The sequence below is a fragment of the Pipra filicauda genome, unplaced genomic scaffold (assembly GCF_003945595.2).
Source record: "Pipra filicauda isolate LSUMZ 115617 unplaced genomic scaffold, ASM394559v2 scaffold289_size944018_pilon, whole genome shotgun sequence".
NCBI lineage: Eukaryota > Metazoa > Chordata > Aves > Passeriformes > Pipridae > Pipra > Pipra filicauda.
In genome coordinates this window covers 653,239-674,571 of record NW_024104408.1, presented here as the reverse complement: position 1 = coordinate 674,571, position 21,333 = coordinate 653,239, and the positions used below count along the sequence as shown (strand labels likewise).

General features: G+C 59.2%; 1 protein-coding gene across 4 annotated transcripts; it reads left to right on the top strand.

The window, feature by feature from the left end:
• The first annotated feature begins 1,005 nt into the window (after window positions 1-1,005).
• On the top strand, window positions 1,006-20,306 carry NDRG4 (NDRG family member 4). 4 transcript variants are annotated; one of them, XM_027734019.2, is made up of 17 exons: window positions 1,006-1,120; window positions 4,814-4,905; window positions 5,343-5,387; window positions 11,609-11,714; window positions 12,980-13,100; window positions 13,370-13,432; window positions 13,630-13,690; window positions 13,992-14,078; window positions 14,175-14,231; window positions 14,563-14,666; window positions 15,178-15,234; window positions 15,326-15,377; window positions 16,081-16,128; window positions 16,368-16,403; window positions 16,598-16,649; window positions 17,301-17,339; window positions 17,963-20,306. In XM_027734019.2, the coding sequence occupies exons 1-17, from the start codon at window positions 1,084-1,086 to the stop codon at window positions 18,115-18,117; spliced, it is 1,212 nt and encodes a 403-aa protein (XP_027589820.1). In that variant the 5' UTR covers window positions 1,006-1,083; the 3' UTR covers window positions 18,118-20,306. The 4 variants fall into 4 exon arrangements, with proteins under 4 accessions (XP_027589820.1, XP_027589817.1, XP_027589818.1 ...); XM_027734016.2 differs by lacking the exon at window positions 17,301-17,339 and having other exon boundaries at window positions 1,008-1,120; XM_027734017.2 differs by lacking the exons at window positions 1,006-1,120; window positions 4,814-4,905; window positions 5,343-5,387 and adding an exon at window positions 9,357-9,463.
• The last annotated feature ends 1,027 nt before the right edge of the window (window positions 20,307-21,333 follow it).

Sequence of the window (21,333 nt, the reverse complement as noted above, 5' to 3'; positions counted from 1 at the left end):
AGCTTAGAAACAAGTGGAATTCAGCCCTTGCTCTAGGGGCAGGCTAGGACCCTCTATCCTCACTGGACCAGCTGTCCCAATTCAGAACAATTCAGGTGATTCAGAACCTCCTGCTCTGCCCCAAACAGCTGCCACCCAACACCCCCAGCATCAATACGAGGGGGGGAGTCATGCCCCCAGTCATGGCCTTCACTCTTGGGTGTTCCTTCAGACTCCATGACTATCACCATCTGCACTCCCTGGCACCTCCAGACCCTGCTGTGCTGACCCTCACTGCACAGGTCCTCCTTATCCCAGGACCACCGACCCCCTTGACCGTGACCACCCCATGCTCAGGGGAACCTGCATTCCCATGTTTCGGAGGACCCTCAGGTCATCCGTGTTTCTTTTCCTGGATACTCCCAGGCCCTTTGTCCTTTGTGGCCCCACTTTCTAGGACTCCCTAGACCCCTTAGCCATAATGGCCATGTTCCAGGTATCACTGTTGCAGAGGCCCCTTCTTGCCCTGGATCCTCCCCGAGCATCTTGATTATCACCACCCCCTCCTCTCGGGGAGACCCAGACCCCGTTGTACCCCAGGCTCCATACCTGGGGCTCCCCAAGGCTCCCACTGTGCCCTGCTCCTGCGACCCTATAACCACAGGGACCCATTGGTCCCATTGACCATCACAGTCCAGCTCTGGGATCCACATGGTACCCTACAGGGTGACGTGTGCCCCCCCCCCCCCCCCCAGCGTCTATCGCTGCATCTCCCGTGAAAACCCCCACAGCCTCCATCCCTTGTGTAGCCCCCAGGGTGCCTCCATCTCCCGTTCGCTCCCTCCTCCCCCAGCACCGTCCCGAGCCCGCCGTTCTCCGGGCGCCCCCGCTCCCGATCGCGGCCCCGTCCCTCCCCTCGGGCGCCGGCGGGGGGAGGATCCGGCCGGCGGGGCCGTGCCCAGCCCAGCCCCTGCGCCGCCCCACACGCCCCGCACCGGCACCGACTCCGGCTCCGGCACCAGCTCCGGCTCCGCTCGCTCCCCGCGCCGGGGCCGCCGCCGCCCCTCCCGCCCCGCCCCGCCCGCCGGGACCCGCCGCCCCGGCATGAAGGTGCTTCGGCACAAGATCGAGCTCCTGACAGGTACGGCCCGGTCCCCCCGTGCTGGGGAGCGGGGAGGGGGGAGAAGCGAGGAGGGGCGATGGGGTGCGGGGAGTAGGAGCCTTCAGCCCCTGCCTGGGAGATGGAACTGCCCCCCCACCCCTCTGGCCCGCTGCCTTTGCTCCCCCAGGTGTGGGCTGCCGCCCGTAGGATCGTTTTTGGGGTACGGGGGGTGATACCTTGCTGCAGCGGGGAAAGCCCAGGCCGGTGGCGCTGGGGGAAGGGGAGACGGAGCCGGCAGCCCCCTGGCAAGGGGGGGCGGCACAGCAGGCAGCCGGGGGGTGGGGGTGGCCGGGGACTGCTGGAGCATCCCTGCGGTGCCTCTCTGCTCCTCAGACAGCCTCCCCCGGGAGTCTCCCCGCTGCCTGAGTGCCCCGAGGAATGGGCTGGGCTGGGCTGGGAAGGAGGCTGCTCTTAGCAACAGCCACTGTGAGACAGCCTGAGCCCCCACAAAGCCCCCCGCTGCCACCACCCCTCCCCGACCCTGCGATGCTCAGCCCCTGCGTCAGTGGCACCGGGTCCCCTGGCCTGGTGGCTCTGGTGGTGTGGCTGCCCGTTTCTGCTTCCCCCAGTTGCACCACACTGTTAGGTTGGGTTGTGGAGGCTGCTGGGGTGAACACCTGTGCCCCTCATGGGGGCAGAGCAAGCTGTGGGTGTTCACCCTGCACTGGTGGGGTGGGATGTGGCCCCGGGGGTGTCACACTGGGGTTTTCCCCACAGTGTGGGGACCACACAGTGGTCCTGCTCGGAGGGGGGGGGGGGGGGGGGGGGGGGGGGGGGGGGGCAATTCTGTGGGCATGCAGCCGTGTCTCAGACTGGGTTGCAGGTTCCCTTCTTCCCTCTCCCAGCCTTGCTGGAGGCTGCCTTGGCTTCACTGCCTGGCAGGGGCCAACCCTCACTTCTCCAGCTCTGCCTCCCTGTCTGTTGCACACTGCTCAGTTAGCCTGGAGTATCCGTGCCAACATCCCGTGGGTGCCACATCCGTGCCAGGGCAGGACACAGGTAGTCAGTGGGGAGACTCCTGTGAGGCTGGTGCAATATCTGAGTGACCCCTGCCCTCCAACCAGCATAATAATGATTATTATTATTAATAATAACAACAACATCAACAATATATTTTTGTGCTATGAGCTGGTTCTCCTCCAATAATCCAGCAGTGGGCTGCAGATCCCTGGGGAAGGTAAGCCAGCGTGACTGTTCCTGACCCCATCTACATACGCAGTGCCAGGGCCCTGTTGGGCCAAAGCACTTATGTCCTGCTGAGTTTGGGACTAATTGGGAATTAGGGAAGAGGTGTGTCCCAGCTGTGTGCAGGAAATGGTGGCATCACACTGGGAAGGCAGAGTGGGAGCAGAGATGGGTTTGTTTGGGGTGGCACCCTGTGAATGGGTGCTTGTTGGAGGGGATTGGGGTGAGCTGCAAGGAAAGGGGCTTGTTTTTGGACACATTACCTTGGCATGAGATGGGAGCCAAGTTGTTTTGGCTTCCTCACCAGCACTCCTCACTGATAGCAGCCCAACTGGGCTGGGTGAGACTGCCCACAGCCCCACTGCTGCGCTGCCAGGAGCAGGGGTGAGGATTGGCAAGGGAAGCAGAGCACACAGGGAAGGTGGCAGAGTGGCTGTGACCCTGCTCACAGGCTTTGGCACCCATGGGACTCCCCTACGTACTGATCCCTCCTCTGCTCCCACACTCAGCACCACTTCAGGTGACTGTCCATCGTGCACTGAGGATGCTGGTTGGTGCAGGGCTCTGCCATGTCCCTCTCGAGCCAGCTGTGCCCCCCCACGGGAGCAAGGTCACGGGGCCTTTGCTCATTGCTCACCCACCCTCCCGCCCATATTAGCTGGAGGCTTTAATTAATAAAGGCATTCACCATACACTGAGTGCTGTTCCCGGCCACCCTGGGGCCGTGGCCACACGGTGGGTTGGCACAGGCAGCGCGGGACGGCTCCTGCTCTCTTCCAGACCCAGCTATCGGTGAGGCTCATTTTTATCCCATGTTTTACCCCGGGGTTGTGGGGTTGCTGGGTCGGTGGCTCTGCAGGCTGTGTTGTCTCAGCTGTGCTGGTGGGCTCCAGGCCAGGGTTTTCCCCACGCATGAAGCCCTTTCTCCAGCAGCAGCAGCCCAGCCTGGAGCACACTCCCTATGGGGCTGAAGGCACCTCTCCCCACTTGGGCTTTGTGTGGCCTCTGGCCTGGAGGGACCCTCTGTGCATGGAGACTGCTGGTGCTGGGTGCCCTGGGACTCCCGAGAGGCTTCACAGTGGTGTTTCTCCCTCCAAACAGTTCTGGATTGTTGGATGGCTCCCAAGGAGCAAGGCAAAGTGCCGTGTCTGCAGAAAGCAGGCAGGTGGCACAGCCTGCTTGAGTTTTGAATAGAAAACCCGGTCAGATGAGCAAAAGCTGGCTTTAGAGGGGAGTTTATGACCAGCTCTTGTGTTCGTGGGGCCCTGTCAATGCTCATGGCATTGCTTGGACTTTCCACATTGTCAGCCCAGGCTGATCTAGGTTTGGAGGTGGACAAAGTGTGGAGCAGGCTTGGCTGAGGCTGTGCAGATGGAGTGGAGCCTGTGTCTGCTGTGGTGCAAGCACAGCCCATACCATCCCTGTTATGTCCAGGGAGATTGTACAGGGTGGGGAGCCAGTGGAGAGGGTCTGGGATCAATGATGGCTGATTTGGAGCAGCAACAACTTGTCTGAAGGCTTGGCCTTGGGAAATGGGTAGAAACAGAGGCTGCAAAGGCAATGCCTGAGGTTTGGATCCTGCCTGAGTGCAGATAATCCCCTCGCACTGGGACTTGCCAGTTACCCATCCCATCTACACACAGGATCGTTCCCTGTGTCCCCATGTCTGTCACCCTCTGTACACAGCCAGCTGCTGATCTCCTTAAATCCCTCTGGTTCTGAGCTGGGCTTGTGCCTGGGGGTGTTTGTGGAGATGCCAGCACTGGGGGTACAAAGTCCCTGGTCAGCAGCACGAAGTCTCACAGTGCTACTGAGCGGCAGCTCCATGGAGAAGTCTGTCCCTGCAAGCCCTGGGGCTGAGGTGCTGGCTGGCCAGCACCTGCTTCATGGGCGAGGAGAAGACTTTGGGAGCAAAGGCTGCACATTCTGTTTTCTCCCATCATTACTATACAAATTTCAGGCTGTCTCTCTGCTCTCTTTCTGCTTGGAACATCCCTCTGCCTTCCCGGCATGGCTGAGAAACATCACCCCTTGCTCTGGCTGTGCAAGGAGATCTTCCTCTGTCCCATCCGTACCTATCTGCAGCCTAAAACCAGCCAAAGAGTTGGAATTTCTCTCTTTGATTGATGCTGAAGGCTGGGATGGGAATTGGGATGTTCTTGCCCTGGTGCTTATGAGGTGACCAGCATGGACAGATGAGGTTGGTCTCTCAGTTTGAATAAAACTGTGCCCTGGAGACAGGTTTGTCTTTAACTGGGAGAACTGGACCAGGGTAGGAGCTGGGAGCTGAGCTCATCCAGGCACTGTGCCTGCTTCCAGCTCTCAGTGGAGGGGCTCGCTGCGGCCCCTGGACAAGCTGAAGCACCAAGTTCCCATGGCAGCTGGGTGGAGTGAAGCTGATTTGGGTCCCATCCCAAAAGGCTCCAGAGGGCTGGGGTGAAGGGGACAGAGGCAGGACCTGCCCTGACACCTCCCTTCCCTGGGCAGGGCTGCTGCTGCAGGAGATGACCATGGCAGGGCTGCACGAGCTGCGCTTCACCGAGGAGAAGCCGCTGCTGCGGGGACAGGACGCCGAGCTGGTGAGTTTGGTGACCTCACTGGCTCCAGCTCCTGCACACAATGCAGGTGCTTGGGAGGGGTTGTGTGCTGGTATGGGGCATGTGTGGTACTCTGTGCGTGTGTGCTGGTGTTGGGCACACGTATGTGCACATGTGTGGTGTGCAGTGTGTGTGGGTGAGCGCGGGGTTGGGTTTGACGGGATGGGGGGTGTGTGTGCAGACATGGCACATACATGCTCATACACACTCGTGTGTGTGCACACACAGGTAGTGTGTGCACCTGTGTGCAGGTGTTGTAGATGTGGGTGTATGTGTGCACATGTGTGGGCTCTGGGGAGTGGGTGCCTGTGTTGTCAGGGGGCTTTGGGAGCTGGGTGGGCAGAGGGCGCTGTGGAATTGAGGTGCAGGGAAGGGATGTCTCTGTCCCTAATGGCTCCTTCTGCTCCTTCTCACCCCAGGAGAACTCGGATGTCTTCCTCTCCACTGTGGACACAGACTGGAAGGTAGGACCAGCCATGGGTGATGTCCCCCACCCTGGGTCTTGTGTGGGACAGCGTCCTGTGGCTGGGGAAGGCTGTGGGGCACTGAGTGGACCCGGGGACGTTGCTGTCCCTCCTTCCATGGGGGTGCAGTGCCTGGTTGGTGCCTGTGCATGGGGCTGCACATCCATCGTGGTCCTCCTCAGGAGGGGATGGGGGACATGCTGCCAGCCATGCTCTGTGCTGGCGCTCAGATGTGGCTGGTGGGCACTTGGCCACAGGCTGGGGACAAAACCTTTAAAACAGGCAATTTCTTCTCAGGAAGGCAGAGCTGCTTTTCCAGCCCCTTTACCATTGCCATGGCAATGGTTTCCTGGGCAATGCCAGCTCCCTGCTTACATAAGGATATTTGAAAGCCTCTTTCTTTTTTGGAGGGCTGGGGCATTGCCCCCTGTACCACCCACCTCTCTTGGAGAACATGGCCCCTCTGCTACCTTGGCTAGCACCTGCCTGCCTTGTACCTCCATTTCACCTCTCCAGAGGAGCCCCACAATATGGCTCCAGGGATCGTGGTGGGGAGAGCTCATGCCTGGCTCCTCTGTTGGTCTTTGTCCCTCTCACACCTCTGCCCAGGCTCATCGAGCACCAGGCTCCCTCTGCAGAGACTGGAAGATAGGGAGGGTAGTTGGGCTGCCAGACCCCAGCTTGCTGCCTGTCCCTCTCCTAAAGCATCCCTTCTCCCAGGGGACACCAGTAATTGACTTGAGGTTGTATTTTGCCACTTTGCTAGCAACTGGGACCACTGGGAGGGTGGGCTTGAGTGGTGCTGGCTGAGCCCTGACAGGTCTGGCGCTGAAATAACAGCACCTGTAAGGGTAAAATAAATCTGGATTTCATTCATCCTGGGAGAGGGACAGGGGAGCACAGGTCCCTATTTTAGCAGCCCCAAATCAGTGCCCAGACTTCTGGTGCTGGCCTGCTTGGTGTCTGTCACCTGTGTGGTGGCAGGATGCTGATCAGGGAATGAGACCTTTTGTCAGGATGCTGCGTGGTGGCTGCTGTGGTTCACAGAGTGGCAGACTTCTTGTGGCCCTCTTGAAAGCCACAAAATAATTAAAAAATGGCAGTGGTCAGAAAAGAAATGGTGCCCTTTCCAGCAGCTCCAAAGCTGGTGAGATGCTGGGGTTGTGAGTGGCAGAGTGTGTAGGGCTGGGCTGCTCCTTGCTCTGCTTGCTCAGGGTTCCTGTTGGCCACTGGAGGGGAGACCAAACTATCTGGTATCACCAAAATGAGGGCAAAGAGGAAGATGGAGATGTGGAAGGAGAGGGAGGTGGCCGTGCCAGGCTGCTCAGACCTCCCAGTAGCACCACAAGGACCAGTATGATTCTTGCTCAGCTGTGCTGGGGCAGGGCTTGGTTGGCACTCAGGATGCTAAAGAGCAGTGACCCTCCCAGGACAATCTGCATGCCAGTATTTCAGGGATAGGCCCACGGTGATGCCGAACCACGTCCCTGGTGGTGCCAAGTGGAGCGGGTATGGGCGGCAAATGCCACAGTGATGCGTCTCCATCCCCTCAGGACCTAAAAAAGGAACTGGGCAAAGATCAACGAAACTTTTCTCAAGCCAGCCGGGCTCTGTGCCCTCTTGGTTCCACTCCAAGAGCCTCAGGGTAGGGATGGGATGAGTTTCTCAGGCTGTGCCAGGGCAACCCCCTCCTTTTGCCCACCCTGGCATTTGCAGGTTGGCTCTGTGCAGAGGCTGGGGGCTGCCTGCCATTTCTTGGGGAGATCTTACCCTATTTTCTAGGTTCACCTCCTTGGGATAATTCAATCTATCCCCCAGTTTAAGTCTTTCCTGTCCCTCTGCTCCTCCCCAGAGCCAGTCACTGCTCCCTTGGCAGGATGCTCAGGCCTGGCTGGGGCAGTGGTGGGGAGTGGGAAACCCCCACTGCTGCCAGCTGAAGTGAAGCCCTGGGGGCTGCTGACATAAGCCAAGGTGCAGGAGTGCCAGGGGCAGGTGCCCTGAGACCTGGATGCCCTGCATCCAGCAGGAGGTCTGGGCCACCCGCCAGGCAAGTGGGCTAGTAGCCAAAGGGGTGGCAATCCCATTTGATGTTATTCAAGCAGAGTCAGCCTCGCTCAGCCCTCCCATCTCCCTGCAACCCTTTTGCTTTCATGCTTTACTTCACCATGGCTCTTCCACCCCTTCTCTCCTCCCCTTTGCCACCTTCTGTCTTTTTTTGCCCCTCTGCATCTCTTGTTTTTTTCCCACGGGCTGTGGCTGCTCAGGCTCTTTGGCTCCACAGGCAGCAGGGCTGGGGAAAGCAAAAATGGCACCTGGAGGTGTGAATGGCTTTGTACCTGTGCCAGGAACCACCTGAGAGCTGGGCTTTCCTCACACAGCCAGTCCTTCATTCGCAGGGATGCATCTTTCCAGGCCGGGGTTTGAGCTCCCTGCAGGACAGAGCAGAGCAGAATAAAGCCTCTTTGGTGGAGGTGAGGTGAATGCCACCCCTCTGCCTGTCTGTCTGTCCTTTTTCCCACATCTAGACCCCCTGGCTGCCCAGCCCTGACTTGTTTGCAGGACATAGCTTTTAGTGGCTCCCTGAAGGGCACCAAAGAGACCGTGGGACTCCTTCTCCATTTGAGATTGTCCAGCTTTGTGCCAGTTCTGCAAAGCTGGCAGTGGTGCTGGGATGGGTAAGGACAGGCAGGGTGCAAGGGGATGGCACCCAGAGATTGCTGGGGGGGTTTGGGGCTGTGGTGGCACGAGGCTGTCCATGGGTGAGAGTTGCAGGCAGATGGAATTGTTCTCTCACAAAGTCTTGTTGGAATCAGGGGAGAAACCATCTGCTTGCATGCATGTACACATGGGGATACACGTGTGTGTGTGTATGTGTGTGTGTGTGCACAGCATGTGTCAGTCCAGGGACAGGATCCAACCCCTTGGTGCTGCTGGGTTACCTTTCCTTTGCCTTATTTACCTGCCACTGACGATGTCCAGGTCGGGGCTAAATCCTGCACTTCCCCTGCCTGCCATCATCCCGCAGCAGGTGGGATGACTGTGCTGCTGGGTAAGGTAACAGAGGTGTCTGTGCAGTGTTCACGTGTGTACATGTGTGTGCCCCTCTGTGCACATATGTCCAAGGTTCTGCATGTGTGCAGGTTTTTGTGCATCCCATGAGCGTTAGTGATGGCCATGGCATACATGCTAAGCACACGGGAGAAGGATGCAGTAGGCGTGCTCTTAGTATGCACATGACCATGGACATACGTGTACAGGAACATGTGCTGACACAGACACACTGGGCCTGGCCCCGTGGGGGTTGTGCACAAGTATTTTGTGGGGTGCATGTGCTTCAATAGGTATCGTATCGATTTTTCCGAAGTTTGCATGCACGGATGTGGTTTTGCCTGGTCCCTGTGTGCCCATGTTGGTACGTGTTCCTGTGCATGTACATGCGTGGTCACGTGCACACGTGGAGCATGCCTGCCTCGTCCTCCTCCTGCTTGTTTCATGTGTACCCATGTCCATCTGTGGCTGTGTGTGTGCTGCCTGTGCATCGCTGCGGGGCCTTGGCCCGGCTGGCTGTGGGCTCGACCATGATTCTGCATGTTTGTGTGGGGCTGGGTTCCATGTGTGTGCAGTGGGTGCAGGGAGCATGGATGGGCTCTTCCCTGACCGTGCTGGGTCTGTCGTGAGGGGTGCGAGTGCAGCCCGGTCCAGACACCCCGCCTGCGTCTGTCTGCCGAAAGAGGGAAGATGGAGAAGGTACCGCACGGTGCCAGGCGTTTTTTCTTCATAAACAAGGGTATTTGGGGCCAATTGGAGCATGAATAATTCCCGCGGCAGCCAATGGCTGAGTGCTGGCTCCATCGCGGCGCTCGCCTGCAATGGAGGCCAAACCTGCCGAGGGGGAAGGGAGAGGGAGGGCTTAGCGCAGGGCTGGGGCTCCGCTATAAATCGAGGCGAGAGGCTGAGCCAGCGCAGAGCTCTGCTTCGCCCCAGCCCTCTGCACTGACGGGAGCCCCTGCTTGGCCCACACTGCCAGCGCATCCTCATCCACCCACTTCCTCACCATGCCGGAGTGCTGGGATGGGGTAGGTACTGCCGTCCCCGTGTTCGCTGCCCTCCCTTCCCAGGGAATTTTGCCCCAGTATCTCTCCTGCTTGCCCAGGCTGGGCCTTTGCACCCAGCAGGGCTCGGTGTGGGTCAGTCAGGCATTGAGGCAGGTGGGACCCACTGCTGGGGAGCCCTTCTTTCCCCCAGCCCTGCTGCCGCATCCCTGACGTGCCGCAGGTTTTGGGGACGCATTGTCCTTGAGCATGTCCTCCCCGAGCCCGGCGGAGATGCTGCGCCGAGGCTGAGGGTGAGTGGCTGCGTCCCGTGCTGGGGTTGTGTGCTGATGGGGGGGCTCACTGCCCCTTCCCCACCCCCTGGGTTGCAGAGGGAGAAGGTCTCTTGCTGTTTTGAAGCAATCCCTCGGTTGCTTTCCGGCCTCTGGGTGATGGCAACACCCGATGGCAACAGGCTGGTGAGTGAGGTGGGAGCACTGCAGCGGTGAGCAGGTAACCTGGACATGGGTGGGCTCTGTCAGACACCTATGGGTGCTGAGACCTGCACGCCCCTCCTCGCTGGGGCTGTGGGTTTTCTATGCCCCTCTCTCCTTGCTGCCTGCATCCCCTGCATCCCCAGCCTCTCCCCTCCAGAGAGCATCCCTGCGGCAAAGGGCAGGGCTGTGGTACCCAGCGGTGCTGCAGAGGCTGCACCATGGGCAGGATGTGCCTGGCTTGGCGGGGGGTGGGGAGCAGGAGGTAGCAGTGCTGAGGATGGATCCACTACCTTGGGCATGTGATTTTGGGGTAGGATTGAAGGCTGAGCTGTCTGGGCTCTGATGGGGACCGTGAGCATGGTGATGGCAAGGAGGCAGCCCTGTGCCCAGGATCAGACCACATGGATGCCTCCTACTCTGTGACCTTGGGCCAGGCCCTTCCTCTGCCTCAGTTTCCTAATCTGTTTTGCAGAGGGATGTCCCTGCTCATGGACTGCTGCGTGATGCAGCTGCAGGGGATGGAAGGACAGCTGTGGATGAGGGCTGGTGGGGTCAGGGTGCCCTTGGGGGCCGAGAGTTGTCTTCACAGTCCTTGAGTTGCCTTCAGGTGCTGTGCTCCCCCAGGGACAGCAGATCTCAGTGAGGGGAGGCACTGCAGTGAGGAGACCCTGTCCTGAGGGGGTTCCTCCCACCCGAGGCCTGTGTCCTTCAGAGTCCTTGGTGGCGCGTAACCCGCGTGAGCATCCACGTACCTGCTCCCCTCCCACCAGCCCATCCATGGGGCTGCTGGTGCCAGCAGTGAGGACCGTGATGGTTGGGCACCCTGCCATCATCTCCTGCCCGCCCTGCCCAGCACATGATGCTCCTGCACCCACCAGATCCCAGCCTCTAGGTCACTGCCAGTGGACTGGCTGGCAGGTGTGAGCATCTGGAGGGGACCTCTGGTCCCTTGTCCCTGGGCAGCACCTGGGCTCACAGCCTTGGTTTCCCTTGCTGGCTGGGAACAAGGGCCAGGGCAGCAAGGCTGGAGCCCTCCTAAACAGGGAAACTGAGACACGGGGTAGTCTTGTTCCCTGTATGAGGGCACTGGCATTTCAGACCAAAGGTTTCTAAAGTTACTTTAGCTGTAATTTTGGGAGCTGGTTGCAGCGTTTCCTGGAATGGTGTCTGGGTTCTGACCTCTGCCTGTTTGTCCCAGGCACAGCAAATCACTTCCCAGCTAGGCCATGCTGCGAAGCCCCACCCTGTTGCCAAAATTTCCTCAGTCCCAGGCCCTTGAAGATCTCCTGTCCTGTCCTGTGGTCCACCTGTCCCATCCCATGATCCTCCTTTCTCAAGCCCTCTTGGATCCCATCCCTTGATCCCACCCTGCGATCCCATCCCATGATACACATGTCCAAACCTAAATGCTATGATCTTATCCAAAGTCTTCCCTTCCCTTCCCATCCCTTCCCTTCCCTTCGGGAGCTGATGGAAGCTGGGAGCATTTGTATGTGATTTGTCCTGCTTTCTACCACCTCTGGGATGCCCAAAGGTGTTTTTTTTTTCCCTGGAACAGCTGCCCCTCTTTCCCTTGTCCTCCCATGGGACCAGCCATGTGGGGAAGCATGCACCCAGCGAAGGGTGTGCTGGCAGGGCAGGAGAGGATGTCTTAGGGCAGGTGGGCATCACCCCATCTCTCCTCTTCCCCCAGGAACATGACATTGAGACCCCCTATGGGCTGCTGCACGTGGTCATCCGGGGCTCTCCCAAGGGGAACCGCCCGGCCATCCTGACGTACCACGACGTGGGGCTCAACCGTGAGTGCTGCTCCCTGGGCCGAGGGTGCAAGGGCAGGTGGGAGTGAGCCCGAGGCTGCATGGGGTGCCAGGACATAGGGCCAAAACCCCTGGCTCAGCTCCTTTGCCTCCTCCCGTGGAGGGTCCCCTGGCTTCATTCGGTCCCCCCAGGCATCTGGAAGCACCGGGAGAGTTTGGACGCTCAGAGCCCAAAGCCCAGGCCAGGCACAGCCAGGAGTGCTTGGCTACCCTGGTGCTGTCTGTCTGCCTGCCCACACCAGGCAGGGATGGCACACAGGGGGTGCAGGGTTGGTCCCCACTGCTGCCACCAGCCTGTTGGTATTCAGAGCATGGACCCAGCTGGCAGCAGGATGTAGTGGGGGACAAAAGAGACTGGGAATGGCAGAGAAGGAGGGACCTTGTCAGGAGGGGAAGGAGTGACCCTGGGCAGAGGCTCTGGATGTGGAGACGCTGCACTTTCTATTAGCCTGCAGCCTTGGTCCTGCACCCCAGACCCCTGCCCTGGGCTGTGCCCTCCAGCTGAGCCAGGATGCCCAATTCCCTGTGAGCAGGGAGAAGCATTTCCTGCTCTGCTGGCAGCTGAGGCTGAGTCACTGACACGCAACGTGAGCTGCCTCAGCATCACAGCAGCTCTGTCGTGTCCAGGTACACGTCATGTTGGCTGCAATAGGCCCCAACTGCCTCATCCTCACATTCTGGGAGGGATATCCTGGCACTGATGCCATGGGGCAGGACCCCTCCAAGCCCCAGCAGTGTCTGTATCCCACTGCAATGGCAGGGGCCTGTCCACAGCAGCACTGTGCCTGTTTCTTTGACTGTTTCCAAGCAGGCAGATTTGCAGCTGTTTCTCAAATCCCATGTTGGCTTGAGCCCTTTCTGGGGATTTTGGATGGGGCCGATAATACTCCAGGCTGGTAATCCCACTGCCTGCTGGGTGGTCTTGCAGCCCTGGGCTTTGAATCCCCCAGTCCCATCCCTCCAAGGCTCATCAGTGAGGCTCACCCCAAACTCCTCATTCTCCTGGCTGTGTCTGTCCATCTCTGTGCCTCCCGACACCTGTAGGATGCAGCCCTTGCTGCAGCAGCTGTGGTCTCTGCTGCAGGGATGAGGAGTGTGGAGGGAAGGGGATGGGATGGCTTTGGTGGCATCTCACCTCCCGCTTGAAGGGCAGAGGGAGGGCATGCAGCCTCTCTCCATGCTCCCCTGACCCACCAGGCCCCAGTGCCAGGGTGTTTGGTCTCTGATCTCCACCTGCCCTTTGACAGACAAGCTTTGCTTCAACACCTTCTTCAACTACGAGGACATGCAGGAGATCACGAAGCACTTTGTGGTGTGCCATGTGGATGCGCCGGGCCAGCAGGCAGGAGCCTCACAGTTCCCTCAGGGGTAGGTGCCAGTTTGTTCTGTGGCCCACTGTGCCCACCAGGATGTCACCTCCCTGCCCTTTGGGTTGTCACTGCTTGGCAGTCGTGCCCTGCCTGTGGGTCTCTCCAAACTGTGTCAAAGCCCGTGGCAGACGACTGGCCCAGGGTGAGCAATGGGGTGGTTTGCAAGTGGGTGGCATTTCCCTGCCCACTTCAGGCAGGCAAGCTGCCCCAGATACCCCACTCTGAACAGGGTCCATAACCAACATTCTGTGCCTCCCTGTGCCACAGGTACCAGTATCCATCCATGGACCAGCTGGCTGCCATGTTACCCAGTGTGGTGCAGCATTTCGGGTGAGTCAGCTTCTCCTCCATGGCTGCTGGTTGAGGGTCCTGGGCAGGGAGAGGGGTAGAAAGCAAGGGTTTGGGGTTGGGAGTTGTCCCTGTAAGCTGGCAGCCTGCAAATCTTCTGCCCAATGCTGTGGGTGGAGGGATATCCCAGGGAACATGTACTGGAGCTGGAACATGTACTCACCTCTCCATATTTGCAGGTTCAAGTACGTGATCGGGATCGGTGTTGGGGCAGGAGCCTACGTGCTGGCCAAGTTTGCGGTGAGCCTGGGGCTGGGATGGACTGGCCCTGAGTTGCTGGTACCTGCTGTCAGCCAAGGGCATAGGGAAAAGCAGGAGCTGACACCTCCAGGCAGCCTCTGCTGCTGCAAAGGCTCGTGGAGGGATGTGGGGCCAGGATGGCAGTGCCATGGCCGTGGTGTCTGGGCAGTCTCGCCACAGGTCTCCCATCGCTCCAAGGACCACATCAGCTCTGTGCAATGCCTGTGCAGTGACCCTAGTGGGGGCTGCCCAGGGCATATCTTTCCTCCCCTCTGAGCCTTTCCTCTCTTGCTCACTGCAGCTCATCTTCCCTGACCTGGTCGAAGGACTGGTCCTCATGAACATCGACCCCAATGGCAAAGGCTGGATTGACTGGGCAGCTGCCAAGGTGGGCAGGGACCCGACCCCTCCTGCTGGTCCTGGTGGCTCCCTGAGGCAGGAGCCAGCCATGGCAGTGCTGTAACTCCCTGTGCTCCCTCCACAGCTCTCTGGCCTCACCAGCACACTGCCGGACATCGTCCTGTCCCACCTGTTCAGCCAGGTAAGGGCTGTGCATCCTGTTGGCCCCCTGCCACCAGCCCCCTACCCAGCACCCGGCTGGGTCACCTGGGCTGTGCCCTTCCGGGTGCTGCAGTGCCTCTGGACCTGACCCATGCTCAGGGTCAGGGTTAGTCAAGCCCTGCCTGACCTGGGGATTAGCCTTGAAGAATTTGTGACTCATGCCCACGTCCTGCCTGGGTGTGCAGCACCCCTGTGCCCAGCTGCACTGCCTAGCATCCTCCTCCTTGTCCCTGCTAACCAGCATGGCGTGGGCAGGACTGGGGGAGCAGGGTATGCTCCTGACACCTGATCTCCATTCCCTCCTGGCACAGGAAGAGCTGATGAACAACACGGAGTTGGTGCAGAGTTACCGGCAGCAGATTGGCAGCGTGGTGAACCAGTTCAACCTCCAGCTCTTCCTCAACATGTATAACAGGTGAGTGCTGCAGGCAGCCCCTGTCTGTGCCAGGGTGGGGGGCTGCGGTGCTGGTGGGTGGCTCTGAGGTCACTGTGGGGACCCAGACCCATGTTGGGTGCTGTCATCACCAGCATAGGCAGGCAGCAGTGCAAAGTTGTCTGCCACTGCTGGCTGGGGATGTGGGAGTGGTGGTACCTGTGCCAGAGGCTTGCCATGTCCCAGAGCCCACCACCATGGGTGCACATCCCCTGGTCTCCTCTCACACTGGATGCTGGCACAGGCCTGGGAAAGGGGGCAGAGATGATGTCCCATGTGTGCAGGGGGTTGAGAGCCCTGCCACTCTGCTGGGTGCTGCATCCCATGGCATGGGCTCTGCTTGGGATGACTGTGGCATCCTCCTTCCACAAGGTGCTGGGACAGCGGGGCTGGGTGCTGTTCCAAGGGCTGGCAGTGCCACAGTTCTTGTGCTATGGCATTGGTGGTGGCATCTGCCCATGGGCTCACACTGGCCCTCTTTTTCCTCCATCAGCCGCAGGGACCTGGACATCAACCGGCCTGGGACTGTACCCAATGCCAAGACGCTGCGGTAAGAGTTGTGCTGGCATGGAGGGGTCCCAGGGCAGTGGAGTTCACCCAGCCCAAACCCTGACTGTGCCCCTTCCTCCTCTCACTTCCAGCTGCCCCGTGATGCTGGTGGTCGGAGACAACGCGCCTGCTGAAGAGGGGGTGGTGAGTGATGGTGTAGTGCCTGTCGGGTGGCACAGATGATGCCCATGCGTGGGCACGCACATGTTCACTGCCTGCTCAGACACATGTCAGCTCCCATGGGAGCTGCGTGGGAGCATGCTCGTGTGGGCACCTGTGCACATGCATCTGTGCATGGTTGCCACACCTGGAAAACCTCCCCTTTTTCATATGCCCAGACGTGCTCACAGTGTGCCCACTCAGATGTGTCGGCACACGGGCACACTCCCTGCTTGGCCTTGTGCACCCAAACAGCTGCTGGGGTCCTTCCACACATCCACATGGTTGTCCACCCTTGCACAGTCAGCCACAGTAGTGTGCAGGTGGCCACATTTGTATGGAATGTGTTACTGCACACTCGCCCCCCTCCTCCATCATATGTACCTCTGTGAACGTGCACATGAGCACCCTTGTGTGTGTGTGTGTACACACGTGTGTGACACACGGAATGCTTCACCAGCCACCCTCAGCTCCCTTTCCAGCCCTCACCCAGCCACTGCCTGGTAGAAGGAAAGTCCCCTCTGTCCCGTGGCACAGGATGGTCATTCTGCAGGCTCACGGCTCGCCTAGTGTCCTGTCTCCTCCTGGCTAGGGTGGGGTATGCCTGCTGGAATGCTGTGGGCCATTGGGGGTGCACGTGGGCAACTTCTGCTTGGCTCAGGGCTAATGTCATTTCTCTCGCCCACAGGTGGAGTGTAACTCCAAGCTGGATCCCACCAACACCACCTTCCTGAAGGTAGGCCAGTGGCAAGGGGCAGCTGGGAGGTCCCTGCTGCCCATGAAGTGCCCCACTACCCTCTGCCCCAGGGCTGCAGAATGTCCCCATCTCCCCATTCCAGGTCCCTCCTGGCCATTGGGGCTGGGGATGTATGGGGAGAGCAGGGTGGCCCCAGCAGTGGCATCCTGTCATGGGTACCAGGGGATGGTGGATGGTACAGACACCCTCCCAAACTAAGCAGGACCTTCTCTCTGCAGATGGCTGACTCCGGTGGGCTGCCTCAGGTCACACAGGTGAGCCCCCACAACTTCCCCAGTTAACTGGATATACTGGGCTCTGAGACATGTACTGGTGCTGTCCCTGGCTAGCTGGGAACGGGATGATGAGGGCATAGGGGTCTTGTGCAGGGGCTGCCAGGGGTGGCCTGGGGCTGAGCGGGGATCTCAGCCTTGGTGCTGCCTCAGCTCAGACAGCTCTCTCCCTACAGCCAGGCAAGCTGACCGAAGCCTTCAAGTACTTCCTGCAAGGCATGGGCTACAGTGAGTGCCGGGGCTGGGCGTGGGGCTGGCGTGGGACTGTGTGTGCACATGTGTGTGTGCCTCTGTGCACGTGTACTGACCCTGCTGCCGGAGAGGAGCCTGGCACTGCTGTGTGTCCATCCTGATGGAGAGCTGCATGTGTCTGTGACTCTGTATGTGCAGGTGTGGATCATGTCTGTCCGTGTGTCCGCAGGGGCATGGGATGTACAGGCTCTGTGTGCACAGAGGCGTGTGTACAAGGGCTCTGTGTGTACATACGTGTGTGGACAGGGTCTCTGTGCAAGCGTGCACACGTGTGTGTGTTTGTGTGTGCACAAGCAGGGGCTGTGTGTGCGCAACAAAGACGAGCGAGTCCATGTGCACAAGTCTGTGTGAACGTGTGTGTGCTTAGGTCCATGACCACGTGTGTGTATGTGTTTGGGTCTGTGCATACCTGTGCGTGCATGCAAAAGTCCATGTGCACACGTGTGTGTTTGCAGGTCCATTGCGTGTGTGTGTGTGTGTGTGTGTGTGCAGTTCTGTGTGCCCATGTGCGGGTCCGTGTGCAGGCACACTTGGGGCTGGGTGGGGGCTCCTGGCTCAGTGGAGCCCAGAGAGGGCTGATGCTCTCTCTCTGACCTCCCTGCCCTTCTCCCGCTCCACCCCTGCCAGTCACCCACCTGAAGGATCGGAGGCTGAGTGGAGGCACAGGTACCGCTCAGAGCTGCTCAGCCCATGCCCTCTGCTGCATGGTGCCTGCCTGGCCTGTGCCCTCGAGCTGCCTGGGCACCTTTGGGAGCAGCCTGGGTGCAGGACTGGCCCTTCCCAGCCAGATGCCCACTGCCTCGCTCCGCTTTGCCTGAGCCGGGGCTGGGGGCTGAGAAATGGCACTTGGAGAAGCCCCCCTCCAAGCAGGCACAGCCTCAGCAGCGTGTCCACTGTGCTCTCCTCCAGCTGTCCAGGAGCTGTGCCCATGGGGCATCCTGGCTGGGGGAGGGTGTCACCTTCCCTGCACACCCTGGGGAGCCGGGGGAGTTCCCATCCCAGCTCGCTCCTTCCCTGGAGCCTGGCAGCCAGGGGTCCCCACTGCCTGATGCCTGGAGGTTGCATGCCCAGGAGTGGGTCTGGTGTGCAGCCTGTCCCAGGGCCACCCGGCCCTGCCCTGCCATCCCTTACCAGCCTGGAGCTGCTCATGTTGCCACAGCACCGCTTGCTGCAAGCTTGTGCCCGGGCTCATTCGCATCGGGGAGTGGGACCGGCCGCAGTGTTGGCTCAGGTGCTGGTGGTTTTCGGAGGGAGCTGAGCACCCTGGCTGTCTCTCTGTGCCCGTGCAGTGCCATCTGCCAGCATGACCCGCCTGGCACGCTCCCGCACGGCCTCCCTCACCAGCGCCAGCTCTGTGGATGGCACCCGCCCACGTGCCTGCACCCACTCGGAGAGCACCGAGGCCATGGGGCAGATCAACCACACCATGGAGGTATCGTGCTGAGGTCCACGCCCGCCACCGACGTCTCCTTCAGAGCCATCTCCCATCCGTCAGCATCCCGCCAGCACCCACCCGCCCCGTGGACATCCTCCAGGGCCCTCGCTTCTTTGGGGTCAATTTGTCTTCTTTGCCGCTGGCCTCACCCCCTTGTCTGGTACAGGAGAAGGAGAGAGGCTTTGTCCAGCAGTCACACATGGTTCTGCATTGGTCCTCACCCTCCCTAGCATCGGCTTGGCCCCGGCTTGGGAGGGTGGGTGGCAAGGGGACAGGGCCAGGATGGGACAGCAGGGTCAGGGTGGTGAGATGGGGACGGGATGTTGGGATGGGACGGGATGGTGGGATGGAACAGGACGTGGAGAGGACACAGGAGGTAGGTTGGTCCCCCAAGGTCAACTGATGGCTGACCAAGTCAAAAGGAAGACAGGAACAGGGAGCAGCGCTTATTGGGAGGTCACTGGTCCATTCTTAGGGATGCAGCTTCCATTTCTCCCTGATGGCCCTTTCTGGGGAGAGCTAGCACAGGATCCCCCAGCACACCCAGGACCTGCTGCCCCAGAGCTGGCTGAGCCTTGTGAGAAATCACATCCCCAACTTTCTTTGCCCTAGTCATGTACCACTGCCCCAGGGCAAGTGGAGAGGGGTCAGCCCTGCTCCATAAGCCATCAGGGCAGGAGGGTGGCATGAGTGTCCCCCTGCCTCTGCCCATGCCCTTGCCTGTGATGGCACTTCCTTGGTCCCTTGTTGCAAGAAGGATAATCACCGCCTGCCACAAAAAATGCACTGGGAAGGGGGCAGTGAGCTTGCTTGGTCCCTGCCACACTGTCAGTTCCCCTCCCAGCTCTTGGGCTGAGGCTGCCAGGGCCCAGAGACCACTGGTTTTGGGGATGTCACACAGCAAATCCCACCTCCAGTTTTGCCACAGCCTGTGGGTGTCACCACCGTGGAGCCATTAGCAATAAGATGAGACACTCCCCCTGCCATGCTGGGGAACCCTCAGCACCCTCTGCCCCACAGGGTGCATCCCCGCAAGGTGCTGGCAGTGTGGGGTGACCCATGGGACATGGGGAGCACACCAGTGTTTGGCTTTGCCTACAAAGCTGGCCAGACCCACCATGGCCCTCCAAATCCACAGCCCCCACCTCCGGCATTCCGCCTGCGCGCTGAGCGAGGCGTCTCTCAAGGGCTTGGCTCCCCCCGAGCCGTGGGGCCCCATCCGGACTCTGGGTGGATCTGGTCTCTCACAGTCGGCACGGAGATCCATGTCATCCCATAACCCCACCATTGGCCTGAGCTGCCAGAGCAGCAGAGCCCAGCCCCTCCTGCGCCCGGTGTAAGGCACAGGTAAGGCCCTGGCTCTGGTGATGGGTGCTCAGGTCTTTGTAGGTGTTCCATGGGGGACCTGAGCAGGCACCTGTAGGGAACTCACCAGGTGCCACCATCTGGGCGAGCAGAACAAGCCTGCTGGAAGCAGGTCCCACCCAGCCCTACAAAAGCATTCGTGTCCCCCCCCACCCCGACCCCATCTGTGCTCCCCGGTGAAGGACACACAGGTCCTGGGGCTCCCAACGGGTGTATGAGGGCTTTTGGCCCTGAGACCCGTGCCCCACACGACCCCTCACAAATTAAAAGGCCACCCCAAAACACCAGTGTCCCCGTTTGTCCCCCACTTTGTTCTGCTGTGTGCTTCCTCCTTGGTGTGACTCTGAAAGCTGCGTAGCTCCTTTTTATGGTAGATACTGCTGCGATCTCTTGTTTTTTCAGCGTGTCTTTCCAGATGATATATATATATAAATACCTATACATAATATATATATAAGGGTTTGCCCAGTCCCTGACGTTTTTGGGTTCACTCCTCCTCGCATTCTTGTCCAAGCAGTGCCGTGTGGTTTCCCTGGAGGTGGTGTGGCTGTGCTCGCCTTCAGTTCCTCACCTTGGTTTTGTTGGTGGGTTTGTTTGTTTTTCCCTGGTGGTTTGTTCTTTTGATTTTTGTTGGTTTTCCTTTTTTCCCAGTCACAGCGGAATTTAATGCATTTTCCTGTCTGAGTGCAGCCTGATTTTGTCACAGCGGCATCAAGGCTGCAGCACTCATGAGACAGCAATATGTAAACCAGATTTAACTAACCTGTTGCTGTAGAGAGGATTTACTGTGTTGGAAATACACCAACAAACTAATAAAGATGTTGAGAACCTGCTGTGCTCTTTGCAACATGCTGCAGGGAAATGGGTCTGAGCCCACCTGGGGCCTGCCTGCAGAGATTTGGCAGGCAGGGAGGAGAAGAGGGGACACCTTGTCCACCAACCTCACTAGGGATGCCCATGGAGGAAAGCCCAGCACCCCACGGTGCACGGGGGGAAGCTGTGGGGTGCTTTGGCTTTGGGATGCCCCATATGTCAGGAGTGGATGGAGGCTGGACAGCTGCCACCTGTAGCCCAATGAGATTGGTTCCAAGGGGTACCCACTGGGGAGGAAAAAGACCCATGGCTGCACAACTCAGGGGATGAGCAGAGTCATTGGGAGATCCAGCCTCACTGTCCTCTACCAGGACTGCAGGCTTCCTGTTTGTCTCCCCATCAAGGTCTGAATGTTCCAGGCCATAGCCCTTTCCAAATGCATGAAGCCTTCCCTGGGAAGGATCATTTCCTTACATCCTAGTCCTTGTCCCTGCTCCAGTGTGTCTATGTCTGCCTTGTACAGGTCCAGACTGGTCCCAGTCCCTGAAGAGGGTCCCAGAGCCTCTTCACATTCATGGTTGCCTGGGGTGGGCAGAGAAGAGCCTGGACACATGGGAAGGGAATGCAGACTGCCAAGACTGAGCTGAGAATTGGGCAGGCAGCCCAGGAGCCTTTCTTGGCTGGCTTGCCCGGAGGGGTCTGCTGGTTGCCCCCCATGGGCAGGGTGAGCCTCATCTGTGGGTTGGGGGGTGTTACACTGTACACCCTTATCACTGAAATGCTGTAATGCTGCTGGACACATTCAGGACATACTTTGTGCTATACAGATGGCTGGGATGGGATAACTGTCAGACAAATGATTTCCACATTCTGACTGAATGCAATTCACAGAGCACTGGATGCTGAATGCTAACAGACTGCAACAGAAAGAAAACTAACAACTATCTATTCCTACAGTACTATTGCTAGATTAAAACTCCTCTTCTGTACTTCAAATACTGACTTAAATAATCTATTTTCTTGGGATCTGGCACGTCTCACCACTCA

What these genes read in the sequence shown, in the direction of transcription:
- NDRG4 (XM_027734019.2), top strand. Translation starts at nt 1,084, where the DNA reads ATGAAGGTGCTTCGGCACAAGATCGAGCTCCTGACAG. An exon ending in TGTCCCACCTGTTCAGCCAG is followed by an intron (nt 14,232 to 14,562) that starts GTAAGGGCTGTG and finishes CTCCTGGCACAG; the next exon opens with GAAGAGCTGATGAACAACAC. An exon ending in TTCCTCAACATGTATAACAG is followed by an intron (nt 14,667 to 15,177) that starts GTGAGTGCTGCA and finishes TTCCTCCATCAG; the next exon opens with CCGCAGGGACCTGGACATCA.